The sequence below is a fragment of the Myxocyprinus asiaticus genome, chromosome 14 (genome assembly GCF_019703515.2).
Source record: "Myxocyprinus asiaticus isolate MX2 ecotype Aquarium Trade chromosome 14, UBuf_Myxa_2, whole genome shotgun sequence".
NCBI lineage: Eukaryota > Metazoa > Chordata > Actinopteri > Cypriniformes > Catostomidae > Myxocyprinus > Myxocyprinus asiaticus.
Window position 1 is genome coordinate 50,517,093 of NC_059357.1, and position 23,860 is coordinate 50,540,952.

The window sequence follows — 23,860 nt, forward strand, 5'->3', positions numbered from 1 at the left end:
ACCACTACTTTCTCGTCTCAACGCATCTTTCTGTAGCAGTTTATTTTGAAGTAATAAATAAATAGAGACTGTGTGACAGATAGTCCTGATCTCTTCTTTATCTTAAATGATTTTACATATTATACTGAGCCCAGTGTAGTGAGAGAGGTGTTTGTGCAAATGGTCACTTCTCATTTATTTCTTTAAAATTTTGGGGAGAAATATGAGCTGCACATGAAAAATACATTAACGTGAGTCAGTAAGTACAGTTGAAGTCAGAAGTTTACATACACTTAGGTTGAAGTCATTAAACCAAATTTTTTAGCCACTCCACAGATTTCATATTGGCAAACATCATGGTTATTGGTGTAACCTCCGTTCCAGATGGAGGGAACGAGACGTTGGTGTCAATGTAGTGACACTAGGGGTCACTCTTGGGAGCCCGAGACACCTCTGGTCTTTGATAAAAGGCCAATGAAAATTGGCGAGTGGTATTTGCATGCCACTCCCCTGGACATACGGGTATAAAAGGAGCTGGTATGCAACCACTCATTCAGGTTTTACGCTGAGGAGCCGATATAAGGTCCGGCCATTTCAGCGGGTAGTTCAGCATTGTGGCAGGAGGGACCAACGTCTCATTCCTTCCATCAGGGAACGGAGGTTACACCAGTAACCATGACGTTCCCTATCTGTCACTCACTCGACGTTGGTGCCGATGTAGTGACACTAGGGGTCCCTATACAAAACGCCACAAGGCTGAACTGTGTTACGTGAACTGGCGGTGTGTGGTGGGCAGACTTGCTGTGTGCCTCATAGCCAGCACACCAGGTCGACACGTAACCTCCCCCAACACAGTTATGAGTGTTGAACGGCCCTTTTTGGGGACAAGTCGACTACCCAAAGATAGAGACAGGCTTAACCCAGTCGTGGCCTCTTTTCCCCTTCTCTTTTTCCACTCCCTAAAAAAGAAGGGGGATTATCCGACTGGGCCGCCAGGTCTAGTCGGGGGGTGTCCCTCCCAAGGGGAGGACACCGCGGAGACCACACCTCGCCCCAAGAGAGGGGGGGATATTTAAGTGGAAGAATATGTCACATGGTCTTTCCAACCATGTGGAGAGCCTTCAAGGTAGATCCTGCCCAATGGGGGAGGAGTTACTACAAACATGGAGACTGGGGCAGAGGGGCTCTGCCCAAGGAAGACGCAGTTTGCCAGCAGGGAAACTAATTAGCGGAAGATATAGATCGCATGGGGTTAGCCTTACAGGGAACCGCCACATGCGGAGCACCTACCCCAGAACCGGGCTCTTAGTTAGCGCGTGTACTGGGCCGGCAGCGAGTCTCTCCGAAAATTCGACTGCCACAGGGCTCGGAGGAAGTCAACCAGGGAACAAATTTTGTGAACACTACTGGGAATTAACGGCGCACGTCTTCAGCTCAAAAGGAGGTGGAAGGTGCTATGTGCAAGCGATACACCCGGCCGGCTATCCCGGGCTTATCCACTTGTGTTGTGTGCCACTACCTGGGACGAAACCGGTTCCACCCGGAGATTGTAGAACCCTGCAAAGGTGTTGGGTGTTGCCCAGCCCGCTGCTCTGCAAATGTCTGTTAGAGAGGCACCTCTGGCCAAGGCCCAAGAAGTCGCTACACCATCGTAGCCCTACCGGGGGCGGCATGTTTTGGGCGAGATATGCCATAGTTATGGCGTCAACGAGCTAGTGGGCGATCCTCTGCTTGGAGACAGCGCTTCCTTTCCGCTGTGCACCAAAAGCAGACAAAGAGCTGCTCAGAGATTCTAAAGCTCTGCGTGCGATCCAAATAGATGCGTAAAGCGCGCACCAGACACAGCGACGACAGGGCTGGGTCTGCCTCCTCCTGGGGCAGCACTTGCAGGTTCACCACCTAGTCTCTAAAGGGGTGGTGGGAACCTTGGGCACATAGCCCGGTCAGGGTCTCAGGATCACGTGAGAGTAACCTGAACCGAACTCCAGGCACGTTTCGCTGACAGAGAACGCTTGCAGGTCACCTACCCTCTTGATGGAAGTGAGCGCAGTCAGGAGGGCAGTCTTCAAGGAGAGTGCCTTAAGCTCGGCTGACTGCAAAGGCTCAAAGGGGGCTCTCTGTAGACCCTAAAGAACTTCAGAGGTCCGATGAGGGAACGAGGCGCGGCCTGGAGGGATTCAGCCTCTTGGCGCCTCTTAGGAACCTGATGATCAGGTCATGCTTCCCTAAGGACTTACCGTCGACTGCGTCGTGATGTGCTGCTATGGCAGCAACGTACACCTTCAAGGTGGAAGGGGACAGCCTCCCTTCCAACCTCTCTTGCAGGAAGGAAAGCACTGATCTGACTGCACATCTCTGGGGGTCTTCCCGACGGGAAGAACACCACTTAGCGAACAGACGCCACTTAATGGCATACAGGCACCTCATAGAGGGAGCCCTAGCCTGAGTGAACGTGTCTACCATCGCAGGTGGGAGACAGCTTAGGTCTTCTGCGCCCCGTCCAGGGGCCAGACATGGAGATTCCAGAAGTCTGGGCGCAGGTGCCAGATGGTGCCCCTTCCCTGAGAAAGAAGGTCCTTCCTCAGGGGAATTTGCCAAGGGGGAGCTTTCGTGAGGAGCGTGAGGTCCGAGCACCACGTCTGGGCGGGCCAGTAGGGTGCTACCAGGACGACCTGCTCCTCGTCCTCCCTGACCTTGCACAGGGTCTATGCAAGCAGGCTTACTGGTGGAAACGCATATTTGCGAATGCCAGGGGGCCAGCTGAGTGCCAGCGCGTCTATGCTGAGGGAGGATTCTTGGGAGGCGAACAGGTGCACCTGTGCCTGTCGAATTGACTCCAAATCAGCTGGACCACCTGAAGGTGGAGTCTCCACTCTCCCCTGAGGGTAACCTGCTGTGATGGCGCGTCCGCCGTAGTGTTGAGGTTGCCCGGGATGTGAGTGGCTTGCAGCGACTTGAGGTGCTGCTGACTCCAGAGCAGGAGACGGCGGACGAGTTGTGACATACAACGAGAGCGCAAAGCACCTTGGCGGTTGACATATGCTACCGTTGTCGTGTTGTCTGTCTGAACTAACACGTGCTTGCCCTGGATCAACGGCCGAAACCTCCGCAGGGCGAGCAGAATTGCCAACAACTCGAGGCAGTTGATGTGCCAATGCAGTCGTGGACCCGTCCAGAGGCCGGCGGATGCGTGCCCGTTGCAAACGGCCATGCTGCCAAGTAAAATAAAAAAAAAAAAAAAAAAAAAAAGAAATCAGCCAAGACCTCAAAAAAACAAAAAACAAACAAACAAAAAAAAAAAACTGGACATCCACAAGTCTGGTTCATCCTTGGGAGCAATTTCCAAATGCCTGTAGGTACCACGTTCATCTGTACAAACAATAGTACGCAAGTATAAACACCATGGGACCACGTAGCCATCATACTACTCAGGTAGGAGATGCATTCTGTCTCCTAGAGATTAATGTAGTTTGGTGCGAAAAGTGCAAATCAATCCCAGAACAACAGCAAAGGACCTTGTGAAGATGCTGGAGGAAACAGGTAGACAAGTATCCATATCCACAGTAAAACAAATAATATATCGACATAACCTGAAAGACTGCTCAGCCAGGAAGAAGCCACTGCTCCAAAACCACCATAAAAAAAGCCAAACTACAGTTTGCAAGTGCACATGGGGACAAATATCTTACTTTTTGGAGAAATGTCCTCTGGTCTGTTGAAACAAAAATTGAACCATTTGGCCATAATGACCATCATTATGTTTGGAGGAAAAAGGGTTAGGGTTAGGGTTAGGTTAAGCCGAAGAACACCATCCCAACTGTGAATCATGGGGGTGGCAGCATCATGTTGTGGGAGTGCTTTGCTGCAGGAGGGACTGGTGCACTTCACAAAATAGATGGCATCATGAGGAAGGAAAATTATGTGGATATATTGAAGCAATATCTCAAGACTTCAGCCAGGAAGTTAAAGCTTGGTCGCAAATGGGTCTTCCAAATGGGCAATTACTCCAAGCATACCTCCAAATTTGTGGCAAAATGGCTTAAGAACAACAAAGTCAAGGTATTGGAGTGGCCATCACAAAGCCCTGACCTCAATCCGATAGAAAATTTGTGGGCAGAACTGAAAAAGCATGTGCGAGCAAGGAGGCCTACAAACCTGACTCAGTTACCCCAGTTCTGTCAGGAGGAATGGGCCAAAGTTCCAGCAAATTATTGTGAGAAGCTTGTGGAAGGCTACCCAAAACATTTGACCTAAGTTAAACGATTTAAAGGCAATGCTACCAAATACTAACAAAGTGTATGTAAACTTCTGACCCACTGGGAATGTGATGAAAGAAATAAAAGCTGAAATAAATAATTCTCTCTACTATTATTCTAACATTTCACATTCAAATAAAGTAGTGATCCTAACTGACCTAAGACGGGGAATGTTTTCTACAATTAAATGATAGGAACTGTGAAAAACTGAGTTTAAATGTATTTGGCTAAGGTGTATGTAAACTTCTGACTTCAACTGTAAATCAAAATAAAATTAAAATAATGATTACGTCATTGTGTGTGTGTGTGTGTGTGTGTGTGTGTGTGTGTGTGTGTGTGTGTGTGTGTGAGAGAGAGAGAGAGAGAGAGAGAGAGAGAGAGAGAGAGAGTGAGAGAGAGATCAGACATCATCAACCGCTCATTGCGTCATGACTGACAGGCGGCTCAGTCGAGAACCGACGTCATCGAGCGAGTAAAGATGGCGGATCCGAGTGCAAAACAAACCGGCCAGAAAAGGTACAAATATTCAATTTAAAATCATTATTCACGTTTTTAAACACTCAGTTTCACCGTATGAAGATGTAATTTTGTCCATAACGCGATACAGACGCGTGTGTCACTTTAAACGCTGCTGAATGAAGAAATGAATCATAATAATGGAGACACACCCGCAGAAATTATAATCATTTTATCATCTGTATTATTTACTGTTATAATGATTAATATAGCACACATTATAACACCCGCAGGAACATCTATATGAATAATTATATCTGCGTTTGTATTTACAGTTATAATGAGATCATTAATATTAAAACGCTCGTAGAAACCCTAACAGTTTAATATATCATATTAACATCATTATTTACAGTTATAGTAAATAATATTGAAGATATTAACTTTTTATTGTATTTAGTTAACCTTTATTTAACCAGGAAAGGCTCTTGAGATTACAAATCTCTTTTTCAAGAGCGTCCTGACCAAGATAGGCAGCAGCAAGTAATTTCACAATTACAAACAGACAACATAAAACAAATAAAAAGTCAGAAAATACAATCAAAAACCTAACAATACTAGTTAAAAACAGTGACAGGACAAAGAATCAGTCTCAAAAGCTTTCATCAATGACTTAAAAACACAGTTTTTCCATTTTTAGGCTACCTTGTAAGGCATTCCATGCCGATGGAGCAGAGTACATAAAAGCCCTTTTGCCAAGATTAGAACTAGCATTAGGGACAGTTAGTAAAATAAGATCCTGTGACCGAACTGAATAACAGCTGCTTTTAAAAATAATAAAAATGCACAAATAAGCCGGGAGAAACCCCAGAATGGCTTTATTGATACAAATATATCAGTGACTGAGCCTACGGGTGCCTAGAGAAGGCCAGCCAACCCTTTCATATAAAGTGAAATGATGAGTAACAGTTTTGCAGTTTAGAATAAATCTCAGTGCTCCATGGTAAAGGGTGTCAAATGATTTCAAACACTGGGCAGAAGCATTCATATATATATATATATATATATATATATATATATATATATATATATATATATATATATATATATAATATCGCCATAGTCCAGCATAGGCAAAAAGTTGGCTAACACCAGCCTCCTTTTAGCCTCAAAAGAAAAACAAGCCTTATTTCTGAAATAAAATCCCAGTTTCAGCTTCAGTTTTTTTGTAAGTTGCTAAATATGGGGCTGAAAAGAAAGACTATCATCAACTAAAATCCTAAAATATTTATATGAAGTAACAGAATCAATTGCATCAATCTGAAAAGTAGTAATTGGTGGGAACTTCTGGGGCCTTTGCTTTGCTTTAGAAAATACCATTAGTTTGATTTTGTCAGTGTGAAGTACAAGCTTCAACTGAAACAGAGAAGTTTTAACAGAATTAAAAGCAGTTTGCAATTCATCAAAAGCTTTTACCAGAGACGAAGCACAACAGTAAATAATGGTGTCATCAGCATAAAAATGAATATTTGCATTTTTATCAAGATTGTTTATATAAATCATAAATAAGAGGGGACCGAGTACAGAGCCCTGAGGCACACCGTTACAGATGTTGGGCCTCATGTATTCAGATAGAAGACAAAGGTAGGCCTAACACAGTCGTAAAAACCTAACTCAAGCCCTCACATACCAAGTCGTAAATCTTACTGATAAAAATTGCGCCAAAATCAAACAAAGCGAGTCCAAAACAGACTACAAATCCCCTGAAGCCTTGCTCACTAAAGGATCGAACTCTCAGCTCCTATTGGATGAGGCACACAACAGAATGTCCCGCAAACCATGACATCATCAGGAGTAGAAATACCTCTGAAATGCTTCCAGGATTTGCTTCCAGCAACTTTGTTCGCAGTGTATAGACGCAGCTCATCGCTGCTCTCAGGTGCAACCTCGTGGCACAAGGAAGTAACATCCGACTTGAAACTGTGGCCATACAATCTCCATCTTGCTGGACGAGTTGAGATTACTCTGTGTTCAGCCGAACACACTAACGGATCCGAAGGAGACCGCCGAGCAATCCGCATCTTCATCCGTTTGCCTGCAGAAGTGAAGAGATTAAAGATTTCTCTTCCATCTTCAATCAAGTCGACATTTCTGAGTTCTTCGCCAGCCCGCCGAGAATCAGCAGCCGTACCGCCCGCAGACAGAGTGAGGAAATGGCCTCCTGTCATCACCCGAGCCTCAAGGAACCGGGTCAGAGTTAAAGGACGGATGAACACACATTCTGCATCCTCATGCGATTCAAGTAAGAGGTTTACGTCTGGGCAGAGATAGAATATTATAGTGTGTTATTCTTGTGTTTCAAGGTTTTTGCTTGTACAGTTTACGGACCGCCATGTCTGCTCATTATTAATACTCAGGGTATTAATTATCATGAATTTGATATGCTGTATTGTGGTCCAACCAAATTGGATTGTTGTGCATTTTCGCCATCACGGGTGAGACTGGCAAACTGAGTTTATCCATTAAAGAGCCAAAGAACGCGGGACTTTTATGAGCCATCCACCGCGTCTCTGAGCGATAAACTAACAGCTTCTTTCTCTCCCACGATCACGAAATCGGCTTTAGGGCTGTCACTTTATTCTCTCTCTCTCTCTCTCTCTCTCTCTCTCTCTCTCTCTCTCTCTCTCTCTCTCTCACGTACTAACCACACACACACACACACACACACTCACTCTCACACACACACACACACACACACCCTCATATGTTATAAGATTATTTTGATTTCCATATCTAATCATATCACTGTATAGTTTGTAGTTGTAAGTCGGAAGTTTATTGACTGCATTGTATTAATTATTAATTTATATTACTGCATAAATAAACTTTGTTTATATTACAAAGAGAAGTGTTTTGGTTTGTTTAACATATGCCTGTGTCATGCTGACGGGATGTCAGTGCTCAGATTCAAGCCTTCATTCATTGTTTTTTTCCCGAAAATCGATATTCTTTGGATGTCGATTTTCCTAAGAAAACAATCTAATATTGAGACTGTTATACTATCTGGTTATTAGTCCCTGATTCCAGGGTGGTGCCCCGTCAATGTTAATCCTTATTAATATTCTGTTGATTTTAGATAATTGATAATTATCTTTGATGATTGTTGAATTTGAATGATCAATAAGCTAGTGTTAATTTTAATTAACGTTTCATCGATGTTAACCATTAACGATTATCTTTGATAATTGTTGATTTAAAGGATTAAATAAGCTAACATTGATTCTTATCAATGTTCTATTGATTTTAATAATTAATAATTATCTTTGATAATTATTAATTATTGCTAATAACCAAACCCGCTCCTAAACGTAGCGCACTACATTTACTGGAGCCCCATATGAGGTTTTAATGAGTTAGATTCAATTAATTCATTTAAATATTAATTAATTACTAAAGAAATAATTATTATTTCTGATAGTAACACTGATCTAAACAACCAGTAAAGCCCTATACAGACAACCATTTTGTCAGATGAAAGCCCCTCAAATTGAGTGCACTGTGTTCTATCAGACAGATAGTTTACAAACCAAGCAACTGCATGTTCAGAAAGACCTATACTCAACAGTCTCAGCTTCAGGATCACATGGTCAGTTGTATCAAAGGCCTTTGACAGATCAATAAAAAGTGTGACACAGTGCAGTTTTTTATCAAGAGCATCCGTAATATCATTTAACACCTTCATGGCTGCTGTAATTGTGCTATGTTTCTTAATTCTTGATAAAATTGAATTTGCATACAGTAACTCCTTAAGCTGCTCACTAACAAGAGTTTCAAGGATTTTAACCAATGGTGACAGCTTTGAGATTGGCCTATAATTGTTTAAAAGTGTAGGATCTCCACCTTTAAACAGATAGGACAAATGCCGACTTCCAGATCCTGGGAATTTCATTCCATTCCAGGGTAAGATTAAAAAGATAGGTAAGCGGTTCAGCTATAAAATCCACAGCCAGTTTTAAAAAGCAGGGATCAAGAAGATCAGGACCTGTAGGTTTGCTTTGATCTAAGCATGTTAAGACTTTCTGCACCTCTTGAATTGAGAATGGCAAAAAACAAAAACATTGACCAGCTCTTATTGCCATCCACGGTTGCACATAGACAGAAGAAACTGAATCAAATAACTTACCAGAAGATATGAAGTGCTTATTAAAACAATTCAGCATTTCGGTTTTGTCATATACAGCAACTAAGTCTTTCATTATACATGCTGGTAATGTATTGGCATTGGTATTGCCTGAAATAGACTTAATAGCCTTCCAAAATTTCTGGGGTCATTCAGATGTTTTGTAGTGATAGACCAAAAATATTCAGACTTATTTCGAAGCTGCCTAAAGAGAAGCCAGTCAGTATGAGAACATGATTTCCTTGCTTTAGCTCAGGCCAGATTGCACTCTTGACTAAAAAAGGACAGCTCAGAAGAGAACCATGGATTATCGTGGCCTTTAACTCGGAACTTAAGGAAAGGGGCATGTTTGTTCATAATCTGTAAGAAGCTATCCTGAAAAAAATTCCAGGCAGTTCCCACATCAGGAATAAGCTCAATCCTGTTCCATTTAAAATAAAATATGTCATGTAAAAAAGCCTGCTCATTAAAACTCTTTAGATTTCTCTTTTGAATAAAACACTGCTCGACATAAAAGGCCATAAGCTAGAAATCGAGTGATTTTGTCTTAGGGACCTTAGCATTTCTAACAGCAACAACAGCACAATGGTCACTTAAATCATCACAGCACACACCAACAGCAGAGAACTTATGTGGCACATTAGTCAATATCAAATCAATTAGAATAGATTTCTCTGGACATCTGATATTTAGGTGGGTGGGTGGGTGGGTGAATTAATGAGCTGAGTAAGATTCATTGAATCACAGTACATTTTAAAATTCTCAAAGGCTGGTTTTAACCAACACCAGTTAAGATCCCCAATCAAAATAATTTCAGTGTAGAGAAGTTTAGACATCAGGTGCATGAAAGAAGAAAGTGCATCACTGAGGGGGGTCTATAACAGCCGACCACCATTATAGAGAATCCTTTAGAAACTTCAAGATTCAAAGCTAGAAATTCTAACTGTTTACAGATGAATTCAGATATAACCACACTAACAAGAAATTTACATTTCCCATAAACAGCCACACCACCACCCTTCTTAACTCTGTCCGTGTAATACACATTGTAATCATTTATACATATATCCTTATCAAGAACAGACTTGCCAAGCCAAGTTTACCATCTTGGATGATGTTCACAGGACAATGGACAATGTACGACTTCCTTGATATTTAGAATGTAAATGTCGTCTTTATTCTGACAGTATATATAGACTCATCATCAGATATTTATTCATACAGACGAGTGAAATACTGTTCATGTGTTATAAACAGTGTTAACTGAGTGTTAATGTGTGTTGTTTATTTAGTGTGAAGATCGCAGCTGGAGCTGTAGTGTGTGTGGAGAGTGAGATCAGAGGTGACGTCACTATCGGTAAATAAATCACATGTATTACTGCACAACACTATTAACCTTTCATTACATGTCAGGAACAAGAGGACACTTCATGAATTACATTAATAAAACATTGATGTCTTTAATATTTTTATGTTAATGTTGTAACTGTTTTATAAAAGCAGTATGTCTTTTGAGGTTGTGTTATATGTGATTAAAAATATCCCAGTTGGACATCTGAGAATTATTGTGAATTTCAGGATCCAGAACAGTGGTTCACCCGAAAGCGCGGATCATCGCGGAGGCCGGACCGATCGTTATCGGCGAGGGAAATCTGATCGAGGAACAAGCGCTGATCATCAACAGGTGAACGCTCGCCGTGTTCTCTCATAAAGTCTCTCGTGTGTGTTATATCATGTGTGTGAAATAAAATACAGTTCGTTTGCAGCTATCCTGAAAACATTCTGCCCGACGCAGACGATGTGGAGCCCAAAACCATGAACATCGGTGTCAATAACGTCTTTGAAGTCGGTTGCGGTATGTCATCTTTTCATCACACCATTCACAATGATAATGAATTACAGATGTCCATTTTTATAATCAACTGTCATGAAAATTAGAGATTAATCATTAATATTAATGATGTAAAATACATGTGGAGGACTCCAGATAATATGTGCTGGCAGTGTTTAAATATAATTTAAATAAATATGATATTTTCCTCTTAATATATTTTCAGTTCAGTGTATTTTAATACATTTAGGTTATTTTTACTATACATTTGTGAAATGTTTGCCATACATTTACTGGTTTTATTATTATTATTTGAATGTAAGTCATATTACAGTACACAGTGTGAATACAGTAAATATCATAGCGCTACACTGATCTCGGTGCGATTTCAGGTGAATGTACCTGTGTCATCTTTAATGCTGAATGCACGTCTTGCGTCCTCTAGCGGAAGATGTCTGTATAGACCGTCTGATCACATGATTACTGGACGCATTTGTGCTGAAACGGATTAATCCATAAGTGTAATCGATTAAATCAACAATGATTAATTGATCATCGATTAACATCACCAGACAACTTGAGTTTGCCGTTGTTTTTCAGTGTCTCAAGCTTTGAAAATTGGCGACAACAATGTCATTGAATCGAAAGGTAAGAAAAACAGAATAATACAAATATAAATGATGTTTTTACAGGCTCTTTTATGTCACAGCGGTTGTTTAATTTCAACAGATCTCAACTTCTGTATTTTTGTTTGTCACATTAAAACTGATTTATCATTAAACATTTTAAAACCGTACTCATTATAATAACAACTAATTCTTCTACTTTTCTTATGTTTTTATTTATGAATATCCAGACTTTATATCACTTCTGTGTTTGTCTGACATTTGAATCCGCCGCAGTGGCAGAAACTGTTTATTCATATAGTGATGACTTGAGGGAGATTACTTTACATGTGTAATTTACAGGAGTTTCTGCAGAAGCCATTGTTTATTGCATTGTATTTATGCAGTAATTGTCACATTTAGTATAACTGTTATTTATGTCAATAAAAACCACATCCTGTTTTGGAGAGATTCATCATGTGTTCTACCGAATGGATGAGAGCTCTGATGATGGAGGAATACTGATGAGAACTGAACATTTTACTCTTATTTATATTATTTGCAGAACAGTTAACAATGACACAATAAATATTGATTATATTACTGTATCATTACTGTTGTGTAAGTAAGGGATAATGTTCACTCAGCTGGTTGTTATAAATTATCTGTTATAAGGGCTATCAGGACCCAATGCAGACCAGATGATTCTTAGATCAGTCTGAAGGGGTTCTTTTTCAGATAATGACAGACTGACTGATCATTATCATGCTTATTACATGGCTACATACCAAATAAATCATTTAACGGACATGAAATGTTGAATTAAAATGTTTAATTGAAATAATTGAATGATATGCAAATGAATTAATTGAATTAATCGCATTAATAAATATTTGCTGATAACAGACCCTCAAATAACAATAATTAAGTTATATTTAAATAATTATTGATGTGTCATACTTTTATTCATAGAAAACCCCTCTTGAGTTGCGCATCGTTCAGCTGTGTTTGAACTCAAGAACGTGTCCTCGCTTTGGTCACGTGGCGCCATGCAAGGGTCAGACGTGTGAACGGCGAGCTCTGTGCACTTTGCTAGCTTTAATAATTTTTATCTCATAAACCGGTGAGATTCGATACACTCTGATTCTTAACTGTTCTAGGAAGAAAATATTTAAAAGAATTAAGAATCCTCGGGCTCGGGAGACATTAAAAGACACTTGCGTGCTCAAGTTGAAGCCCCTGAGCAACAGGGAGCCGAAAGCCCGGGACTCAATTTAGCCAGTGTGGTGAACGAAATTCAGTGTCAACTGTCAAGCATGTCGGTGATGCTGACGAAGGTCGTTGTTGACTTGGGGATCTTGCTGTAATATGTCGATCAAACACTGCCATGGAGATGAAATTCGCTGAGATGGTTACAAGAGTGTTGGATGTTGAGAAACGGATTGATTATCTGGAGTCATCAGAGGGGGAATTAGCTACTAATCCGCTAGCAACCAAGATAGACTTGGAGCGCGTTTGGGAAAAGTTGGAAGACCTTAAGAATCGTAACCGGCTAAACAACATCCGAATTGTTGGAATTCCTGAGGACGAAGAAGGCCGAGATATGGTGAAATTCCTAGACGGGCTCTTCCCGAGTCTGCTCGACATAAAAGGCCATAAACTAGAAATCGAGTGAGCTCACAGAGTTCTGGCTTGGAGATCCGCGGAGGGAGACAGGCCCCGATCAATTTATCATTTGATAAAGATCTCGTGTTACGCGAGGCGAGGACTAAAGGAAGGCTTTCTTGGAAGAACCACAACATTTTCTTGTTCCCAGACTTTGCGAATTCGACGAGAGAAACGTGATCGATTCAAGGAATGCAAGAAACTCTTACATCAACGGAAGGTCGCTTTTGCACTGATGTTCCCGGCCAAATTGAGAATAGATACTAAGGATGGCTGCAAAATATTTACATGCCCACAGCAAGCGATGTCCTTCATGAAGTCAGTGGAATGAGTAAGTCATGTGATACTCTCTATGCAGCCGGTGGGCCTGACTCACTGAACATTCACTTGATTGTCCGAGGAAACTGAGCACCCACTTTGTTTCTTTTTGTGCTGGTTCCACCTAGCGGCTGGAGTTTGTTTTGTGGGATAACACTCCTTCAGGACAGTTTGTGGATGAATCTGCACATTCTTTGTGCTTATGCTTTCTATTGGTTGGAGTATGTTCTATGGAATATTTCTTGCAAAACATTGGAGTGATTAGGGCATCTGTTGCACTCATGTAACAGCCAAGTGGGCCTGACTCACTGACACTGAACATTCACATGTTGATTGACATTAATTGATTGTCCGAGGATACTGGGCGCATTTTTTGTTTCTTTTTGTGCTGGTTCCGCCTAGCGGCTGGAGTTTGTTTTGTGGAGGAACACACCTTCGGAACAGTTATGTGGATGAATCTACATGTTCTTTGTGTTTATGCATCCTATTGGCTGAGTTTGTTTTATAGATTATTTTCTGTTGTGTACTTCTGTCTCACAAAATTTGTATAGAATGTGTGTAAGCCCCATAGAGCAACATTGACGCTTCACAGGATGTGTAAAAATCTTGGTCTTACAGATATTTGGAGACTTTTGAACCCATCTGGTAGGGACTACCAGTCATCAGTCCATAAGATTTATTCTAGAATATATGTATTTTTTATAAGTCCCTCATTTTATCTGTTGTTGATTGCTCAATTGGAAACATCTTAGTCTCAGATCACGCCCTGGTGAGTTTAGAGGTGTTGCCACATACGGAGAAAAAGAAATCATATAGTTGGCACTTTAATGTATCCCTTTTGCAAAATCCTGAATTCCAACAAATGTTAAAGGCTGAAATCAATGTTTATATGGAAACCAATTGGTCCTCAGTATCCTCTGTGGGTGTGGCTTGGGAGGCACTTAAGGCTGTTCTTAGGGGTCGGATCATACAGTATGCCTCATTCACCAAAAAATCCAAAGCACGAGAACTCGTGGAACTGGAAGGTAAAATTAAAGGTGCCGAGGCAGAGCTGAAGCGCCGAATGTCGTTTGATGGACTCAGAGGATTGACCCAATTGAAATACAGATATAATACTGTTTTGTCACGGAATGTGGAGTTTTGGCTATTCAGGGAAAGACAGTCATACTTTGAGTCGGGGGACAAGGCTGGGAAGCTTTTGGCTAGATTTATAAAGCAGAGAGAGTCTTTTTCTACCATTCCCTCAGTGAAATCTGCTGGTGGTGAAATATTTACCTCGGCCATTGATATTAATAATGCTTTTAAAGAATTCTATCTTGATATCTATAGTTCCACGTCTTGTTCTGGTGATGAAGATATTAGAAACTTTGTGGAACCATGAGATCTCCCTAAACTGATGACTGAGCAAAAAAATAATCTTGATTCTGAGATAAGCTTGGTGAGGTAATTAAAGCCCTGGCTACAGGCAAGACTCTGGGGCCAGATGGCTTTGCAGCTGAATTTTTTAGATCTTACGCTACAGAACTGGCTCCACTTTTGTTAGACGTTTATATGGAATCATTAAAGAATGGAAAGCTTCCGCCAACCATGACACAAGCCCAGATTCTTAAAAATGACAAAGATCCAAGCGAGTGTAAGAGTTACCATCCAATTTCCTTGATCCAGCTAGATGTAAAAATATTGTAAAAAGTTATGACATCTCTTATACATATAGATCAGGTGGGGTTCATTCGGGGCCGCAGCTCTTCTGATAACATTAGGCATTTCATCAATATTAAGTGGTCAGTGGCGAATGATCACAGCCATCTCACTTGACGCCAAAAAGGCGTTTGATATGGTAGAATGGGATTATCTTTTTAAGATTTTGGAAATATACGGGTTCGGGAATACTTTTATTGGATGGATTAAGTTACTTTTTAGACACCCGGTAGTGGCGGTACCAACAAATGGATTAATTTCAGATTATTTTACTCTGGATAGGGGCACCCAGCAGGGTTGCCCTCTTTCCCCATTATTGTTCTGTCTTTTCCTGGAACCATTAGCAGCCACGATAAGAAGGGAAGATGATTTTCCAGGGGTGGTGGCGGGAGGTGTGGCGCATAAGCTTTTGCTTTACGCAGATGATATTTTATTATTTGTCTCTGACCCCATTAGATCTATGCCTTGCCTACATAGAATTATTAATTCCTTTTCTAAATTCTAAGGATATAGAGTCAATTGGTCGAAATCCATAGCTTTGGCTCTGACAGCGTACTGCCCAGTAACGGCTTTCCAGCCAGGCGCCTTCCAGTGACCCAAACAGGGAATTAAGAATTTGGGCATTTGATTTCCAGCAAATTTGTCTGATTTAGGTATAGTTAATTTTGACCCCTTAATAAAAAGGTTTTCGAGCGATGTGGGCAGGTGGGCTTCATTACATTTATCTATGATTGGGAAGGTTAATGTTACAATCTCTCCCTGTAGATGTCCCCCTCTCTTATTTCAAGCAATTTGATAGCATAGAGAAGTCCTTCATTTGGAATGGTAAGCGTCTTAGATTACATTTTAATAAGTTACAAAGGCTGATTGACAAAGGTGGGCTAGGCCTACCCAAGATTTTGTTTTATTATTATGCTTTCGGTCTCAGACATTTGGCTCATTGGTCGCTTCCACCTGAGAGAGCCCCTCCCTGGTTTTGTATTAAACAGGAAGTTCTTGCCCCTATTTTGCCATAGCAAAGCCTTTCTATCAAACTAATCGGAGAAGTTAAGTCGCACCCCGTTATCTCGCATTTGCACTCGGTATGGACAAAAGTGTCCAGAGTGTTTAATTCAGACATTTATTTAAATGTTGCCTCAAGCATATGGCTGAACCCTAAATTATGTATTAATAAGTCCCCTTTCTGCTGGTCAGAGTGGATTGTGGGGGGGGGTTACTACACTCAGTGACTTATATGAGAGTGGAGTGTAGTGGTGGGTGCTAGTTTCACACCCTGGGCTATGTTTAATAAATTTGGTTCAACATTTTGGGATTCCCAGATCTCAGTTCTATAGGTATTTACAGATCCTTCACCTGCTCTGTATTGTTTTTGGGAGTAGCACACCGCCCCCCCTAAAATGGCAGATACTCTGGGAGAGGTGATTACTGCTTTTGGAAAATGTCATGAGGCATCAGTGAATTACTCCCTGTTAATTCAGAGTCTGGAGGTCGAAGCTTTAACTTCTATCAAGAGATTATGGGAGAAAGATTTAAACTTGGTATTGGAGGAGGAAGTGTGGGCTAGGATTCTAAAAAATGTCAAGTCTGCATCTAGAGATGCAAGGATGCGCCTCATGCAATTCAAGATTTTACATTGATTCTATTAGACCCCCTCTAGATTGTATAGGCTTGGTCTTAAAGACACACCCACCTGCTGGCAATACCAATCAGAAGATGGAGACACAACCCATGTTTTTTGGGGGTATGTTAAGATCCAAGAATTTTGGTTGAAGGTTCAGAGTTGTATGTGTGATGTTTTGGGCACTCAAATTTTACTTTGCCCCAGACTCTGTATTTTGGGTGATGGGGCGGTCATAAATTTTGGGGATAAACACATGGAAAAGTGGGTTCTGACCAGTCTCATGATTGGCAGGCAAATTATTTTAAGGGGATGGAGGTCGGATGGAGCGCCTTCATTTCCGGTGTGGTGTGTGGAGATGGGGAGGGTGGCGGCTTTCGAAGAGGTGGCAAGTAGAAGGCTGGGGTTTTGGGACTTTTTTGATAAGACATGGGGCAATTATTTTGCGTTTTTCAGGGACTCTCAGGGAGGGGTTGTGGAGAGAGAAGATTAGTTTAATTGGTTTTTTTTTAATTTTTTTTGTGTTTGTGTGTTATTATATGTGACCACATGGGTGTTTGTTGGTGGTCAGGGTGGGGTTGGTGATTGGGGAGGGATATTACCAGCACTGTAGAGAGCATTCTGACTGGCTGCATCACTGCCTGGTATGGCAACAGCACCACCCACAACCGCAAAGCCCTGCAAAGGGTGGTGTGAACTGCCAGACACAACATTGGAGGTGAGCTTCCCTCCCTCCAAGACATATACCAGGCGGTGTGTGAAAAAAGCTCGGAGGATCGTCAGAGACTCCAGCCACCTGAGCCATGGGCTGCTCTCGCTGCTACCATCAGGCAGGTGGTATCGCAGCATCAGGATCCGCATCAGCCGACTTCATGACAGCTTCTTCCCCCAAGCAATCAGACTTTTGAACTCCTGATCGCTCATGATACATATATCAGCACTGCACTTTAATAGCCTCAGACTGGACCCACATTTTATACTACACTTAATAACACACTGGCAACTGACTATCAAATCAAATCACTTTATTGTCACACAGCCATATACACAAGTGCAATAGTGTGTGAAATTGCAACCGACAGCTGAATGTCAACACAACACCATATTTATTTCCACTGATTACGTGTACAGTGCATTTTTATTGTATACGGTCTTATTTTGTGTGTACTGTATATTGTATATATTTTTTTTGTATACAGTCTTCTTATTTTGTGTATACTGTATATTGTATATTATTAGGTGTATATTGTATATTGTGGTGTGTAACAGATGTGTAAACTGTGTTATGTGTAAATCAGATGTTTATTGTAATTGTCATACTGTTATGTTGCTTGGAATCGCACCCAAGACTTTCACCTCTGTTGCACTTTTGTATATGGTTGAGTGACAATAAAGGGATTTGATTTGATTTAGTGGGGGTTAAATGTTGATTCGTTGTATATGTGTTGTTTTTTTCTTTGTTGTGTATATATGAATAAATAAAAAATGTTAATTGAAAAAAAAAAGAACATGTCCTCATCTTGAGTTTCACTTACTGTCCTCTGCTGAAAACAGGTGCTACTTCAAACTTTAATTACTCCGATGGTAGAAGTATTTCTTATTATGGTGCAGGGACATGATTAATTGTGTTCATTTTTGTTAACATGCAATTTTTTACAGGGCCTGGGTAGCTCAGGTGTAAAAGACGCTGGCTACCACCCCTGGAGTTCACTAGTTCGAATCCCAGGGCGTGCTGAGTGAATCCAGCCAGGTCTCCTAAGCAACTAAATTGGCCCGGTTGCTTGGAAGGGTAGAGTCACATGGGGTAACCTCCTCGTGGTCGCTATAATGTGGTTTGTTCTCGGTGGGGTGCGTGGTGAGTTGAGTGCGGATGCCACGGTGTATGGCGTGAAGCCTCCACACGCGCTATGTCTCCATGACAACGCGCTCAACAAGCCACGTGATAAGATGCACGGGTTGATGGTCTCAGACGCGGAGGCAACTGGGATTCATCCCCCGCCATCCGGATTGAGGCAAATCACTACGCGACCACGAGAACTTAAAAGCGCACTGGGAATTGGGCATTCCAAATTGGGTGAAAAATGGAAAAAATAAAAAAAAGCAATTTTTTTACAACTAAATCGACTGCCCTAATTTAAACTTATTGGAACTCATTACTGAGATAATTTTTTTACTTTACCAAATAATATCACGTGTTCAGTCATATTTTAGAAAGAAGAGTAGTTTGCTGCGACTCTCTTGACATTTTCGCTTTGGCTGAATATGATTCCGGAAGCTCGTTATCGTGCTCAGATTTGACCAGAAATACGTATCGTGCATACAGTTCATTTTTATTTGCTGAAGTTTGTGAATGTCTGTGTCTGTCTGTGTGTGTGTGTGTGTGTGTGTTTCCAGCTGAAGTTGGCAGGAATGTGATTTTGTCGAGCGGTTGTATAGTCGCCGCATGCTGTCAGGTGAACACTTGTGAACTGATTCCAGAAAACACTGTGATCTTCGGCTCTGAGTGTCTGAGACGCGTTCAGATGGAGAGACCGCAGGTAACAAACACACATGAACTCACACATGTGAAGCAGGAATTTTGAATTGAACTACAGTCTGCATTGTAGTAAGCACAACATGAAGACTCAGAGATCAAAGAAGTACAAATTTTAAAACCATCCTTTGCTGGGTTTGATCTCACAGTCTTTAGAGCCGTAATCCAATGCATTAACCACTGGGCCTTTTGTTGACACACCTCAACAATGCCAAAGACACATGACAAGTTTAGAGTGAGCACACAAAAGCACTGGTTAGCATGCTAATCGATTCTACAGATTGCATTGTGATAAAATAGCCTTAAAAGATAGAATAACCGATTAGCATACTAAGCGATCAAAGCATGTAGCATGATAACCATGCTATTAATACACAAATTTCATAATTTTTCTATGAACAGTTCATAGCGCTGCTATAGACTCCAATGGCAGTGGAGGAATATTAATAATAATAATAGGAAAACTAACAGATACAATAAAAAAAAAAAAAAAAGCTGAAACTCTTGTAAAAAGATATTTTTCCATAAGTAGTTATAATCCTTTAAGGATTATTTTTTAAATTAGTATTAAGAAGTAAATAAACAAATAAATGAATAAAGAGTGAATTATTTGTTAAAAAAAAAAAAAAAAAAAGGTTTAAAAATAAAACTGTATGAAACCAACTGGAATACAAATATTACATGAAGTTTGCACGTGTTTTAAAGGGGCACTCAGTAATTTTTTCCTCGTTATAAAAATTTACTCTTAAAGAAATTAACATTAATTTTGAAACATATGTATAAAATCATGAGATGAAGACTCAGTGACATCAGTTGTTTTATTCTACATTGAGAGGGTCTCATTGTGTTATGATCACATGAACAGCTGAATACTAGCAGAGATGGGTCACTTCTATTAAAATGATTGGGAGAAATTGGAACGCCCAACCAAGAAGCTCTAGCGCCCAATGGTCAATGGATGTAGAAAGGAAGTCCCACCTTACAGTTAAGAGTCATTCACCTTTTAGATAAAGCCATCACCTGTCAATCAACTCTTGAACTGTTGTGGAAAAATGTTGAAGATTCTTTCCCTCTTTGCAAGAAAACTCTCAGAGTCAGGGGTTCCAGATGCCAAGGTAAAAGTTTATTGAACAACCAATAAACCTGAGAAGGCCAGCTGTCCGTTCTGCCTTCACTGTTCCACACTTCCAACTTAATACACTTCTGCTATCTCTTCTGAATCCATTAATCGCTCAACCTGGTTATCTCTAATCAATGGATTTGCATCTTACATCATTTCAGCTCACCACTATTATTTCTTAGACCATCTGACTTCTTTTTAATGGTGGAAACCTAGCAACTTATCAAATTTGTAAAAAGAACATTTATTTTTAAAAAGTGTACATTTCAAACAAACAAAATAACAAAATTAACCATAATGAGCTTCTTGCTGCACATCATGAGTGTCTGTTTTTGCTCTGTTGGCTGAGCATGTTCCATACATGTGTTTTTCTCATTACAATGTCACATGTACAAATCTCTAGTTTATAATGCTTGCTAATACTTTTATTTCTATGATTAATATTGAAAATATACCATAGAATGTGCATGCACATTAGCAAAACAAATCGGTAAAATTGCATTCTTCAGCATAATCTGAGGTAAAGAAGCACAATTTATGATACAAGTGTTGTCAGATTTTACTGCTGATTTGAAATATGTTCTTTGACCGTAATTTTGACCAACCGTTTTGGAGATTTCTGTGTTCCCCCATTCAAGTAGATAGGAGCTGCACTGTCCCGAGAGCATTCCAAAGATGGCCGACAGTGGACTGACTTTTTAGAAAGACTTTGATACTACTCGATTAATCTCAGTAACCTCTCTGTTAATTGACACTTTCACTCTTGTGTTAAATTAATCATGACTGTGAATATTGCATTTCTACAACGAAACATGTTGTGTCTGAATGAAGCTTCATCTGCGTGAGTCCAGGCGAAATTAACACAAACTGACGAGTGCATCTTTAAACTTAATTATTAAAGATTCCTATTTGATCCATGAACTATTTTATTCTGAATCTGTTTCTCAGCCTCAAACGTTGCAGCTGGATTTCCTCATGAAGATTTTGCCCAATTATCATCATCTGAAGAAAACGGTGAAAGGAAACGCCACGCCAGCGAGGAGCTAAAAATATTAAAACACATATTTACTTTCAGCTGTTTTTTCTGTTGTTATTCTGTCAACTGCACACAATGTATTACAATTTCTTCTTGCTGTTTCGTGATGTATTAATAACACATTAAATCCTGCTGAAGATCTGATCAGTGTCTCTGTGTGTGTTTGTTGATTTTTACATTTTGATCCACGTGATGACGCCAAATTATTATTATGAGTGGCACAATACCATCATACTGTAATTCATAATACATATAAAATGAATTGTTTGAAATTAATTAATACTCTTTTGTACTGCTGATGTGTTTCTTTTCAATTTCAATTCTTTTATTCTGGCACATATAGATTTATTTCAAAGGTTTTTAATGCACACTGATGATGTAGAAAACACTTTATAAAACACTGAATATGACAACATGTGTATGTGTTTTATAAACGTCATCGGTTCAGTGTTGTGATCTTGATTTGACCTCATACTGATATAACATATTTAATGATGATTCACAAATTCACTGGTTCATGAAGTCCTGGAGTGCATTAAGATGAACATATTTGGCACGCTGTCCATAACGGAGGGGCTTGAGCTCTGAGATCCCCACCACCGGACTATCGGACTAAAGCGGGAGATGGAAAGATGATTTGAAATAATTGGTGTAGGCATTAATGAAATATAAAGGTGGACGGATGCCGGAGGAATCGTCGTCGGATCATAACACTTCGTATTTATTTCCACTGGTTACGTGAGTAAATAAATTATGTATTTTTAGTGTATACTGTATATTGTATATTATTTTTATTGTATACAATCTTATTTTGTGTATACTGTATATTGTGTTGTGTAACAAGATGTGTAAACAGTGTTATGTGTAAATCAGATGTTTATTGTAACTGTCATACTGCAATGTTGCTTGAAACTGCACCAAAGACTTTCAAAACTGTTGCACTTGTGTATATGGTTGAGTGATATTAAAGGGATTTGATTTTATTTTGATTTGGAAGCAGCTGCTTATATATCCTGGGGATTTGATTAACAGGCTGAGATGAACAAGCTTCTCACTTCATTATTTCATTATTGTCCCTTTATAACAAATTATGTAAATTTTCTCATCATTTACTCACCCTCATGCCATCCCAGATGACACAAATTAAGATTTTTAGAAGAATATTTTAGCTCTGTAGGTCCATACAAAACAATTTCACATTCAGCCACCTATACTAGTCAGGGCTGGTCAAAGGTGGAGATTTATAGTGTTAAAAAAAAAAAAAAAAAAAAAAGGTTTAAATATTTGCCACATGGTTGCTAGGATACCAGTAACTGATTAATGATTCTGATGTCCACCAAAGGTAAAGCATCTGCTTCATTCATCCAACAGAATCTCAATAGTCTAATAATCTAGAACAAAATCAAGAGAGCTTTGGCGATAACCAAGTGTATATTTCATAAATACAATATTAATTTATCTCTAGATATGGAATCAAAAGTGGGAAAAACCATACATATATATACAAATTGGCTATCAATCGCATCTTCAGCCGACATTTTTTTTTCTTCAGCTCAACTGCCGTGGATCCATGCGCACAGGATTTTGGGATTTCATAGGCAGCGAAGAATACATCTGTTCTGCCCTCAAAAATCTATCAGATGAAGGTGCCTCAGTAGACAGGATGTGATACAAACATTGGATTCGGATGTGCCTTGATCCCTTCCTACTTCTGTATTCAGCCTCCGGAGGCAGCATTTTCCTGGTTTCAGATGCAGTCCTTGACTCGCTCCAATCCGATATGACACACCCACTTTACACCAGCCAATCAAGAATAAAATCAAGCCCCACCCTACTTGTTTTCCTCATAGGGTGCTTCTCATTTCTGAAACTGTGCATTCTCATTTCCTTTCCTTGCTTCCTTTCCTTGCTTCCTAACTCCTCCCTCTTAGGAAATGAGGAAAGGATGGAAGGAAAGGAAACGAGGACAGAGGAGTCGAAACAAGACACGTTTGTAAAATGAAACATCCTTGCTCACTCATGCGTCTCTTTAAAACACATTTTTGCCCAGCTGCAGCTCCTAGTGTGGCAACCAAAGGGTGCAGCCGCTTGGGGACGCTTCTGATCACCTCGGGTGGACCCCTGGCCGGCATGGAAATGCGCAAAGCATCTGCAAAAATCGCAGTGTCCGTGAACCGGGTACCACAGAGCTATAAAGTACATTGCACATGGGTCTTACCTACTTCCCTAAGGGTAAGAGTAACCAGATATCAGGGCCTTAGGACACCTCTTATAGCCGGGGAATGCGCCCAGCTTCGGCCGATACCCCGGAGGGGGTGGAAATCTACTTAGTTTTTGGACACCATATCTCCCGAACCGGACTGCCCCGGGACTCTATCCTAGGCTTGGCGAATGCGTCTCGATGAGACCTTTTCAACAAGCTCAGTCCTGACCCGCTGGTTAACTGGGAGCCAAAGTTGTGAGCCTGTGAATTTACAATGGAAGCTGACAGTGACTGAGACCACGCTCTATCATCTCAAAAACGATCACTCCCACTGACTTCGGACCTGCACTTGGGATTCCAAG

General features: G+C 40.6%; 1 protein-coding gene across 2 annotated transcripts; it reads left to right on the top strand.

The window, feature by feature from the left end:
* The first annotated feature begins 4,648 nt into the window (after positions 1–4,648).
* On the top strand, positions 4,649–21,439 carry LOC127451491 (dynactin subunit 6). 2 transcript variants are annotated; one of them, XM_051716239.1, is made up of 7 exons: positions 4,649–4,751; positions 10,164–10,228; positions 10,450–10,555; positions 10,638–10,726; positions 11,303–11,350; positions 19,001–19,143; positions 21,208–21,439. In XM_051716239.1, exons 1-7 carry the CDS (start codon positions 4,714–4,716, stop codon positions 21,304–21,306), a joined length of 588 nt encoding a protein of 195 aa, XP_051572199.1. In that variant the 5' UTR covers positions 4,649–4,713; the 3' UTR covers positions 21,307–21,439. The 2 variants fall into 2 exon arrangements, with proteins under 2 accessions (XP_051572199.1, XP_051572200.1); XM_051716240.1 differs by lacking the exon at positions 4,649–4,751 and adding an exon at positions 6,025–6,993.
* The last annotated feature ends 2,421 nt before the right edge of the window (positions 21,440–23,860 follow it).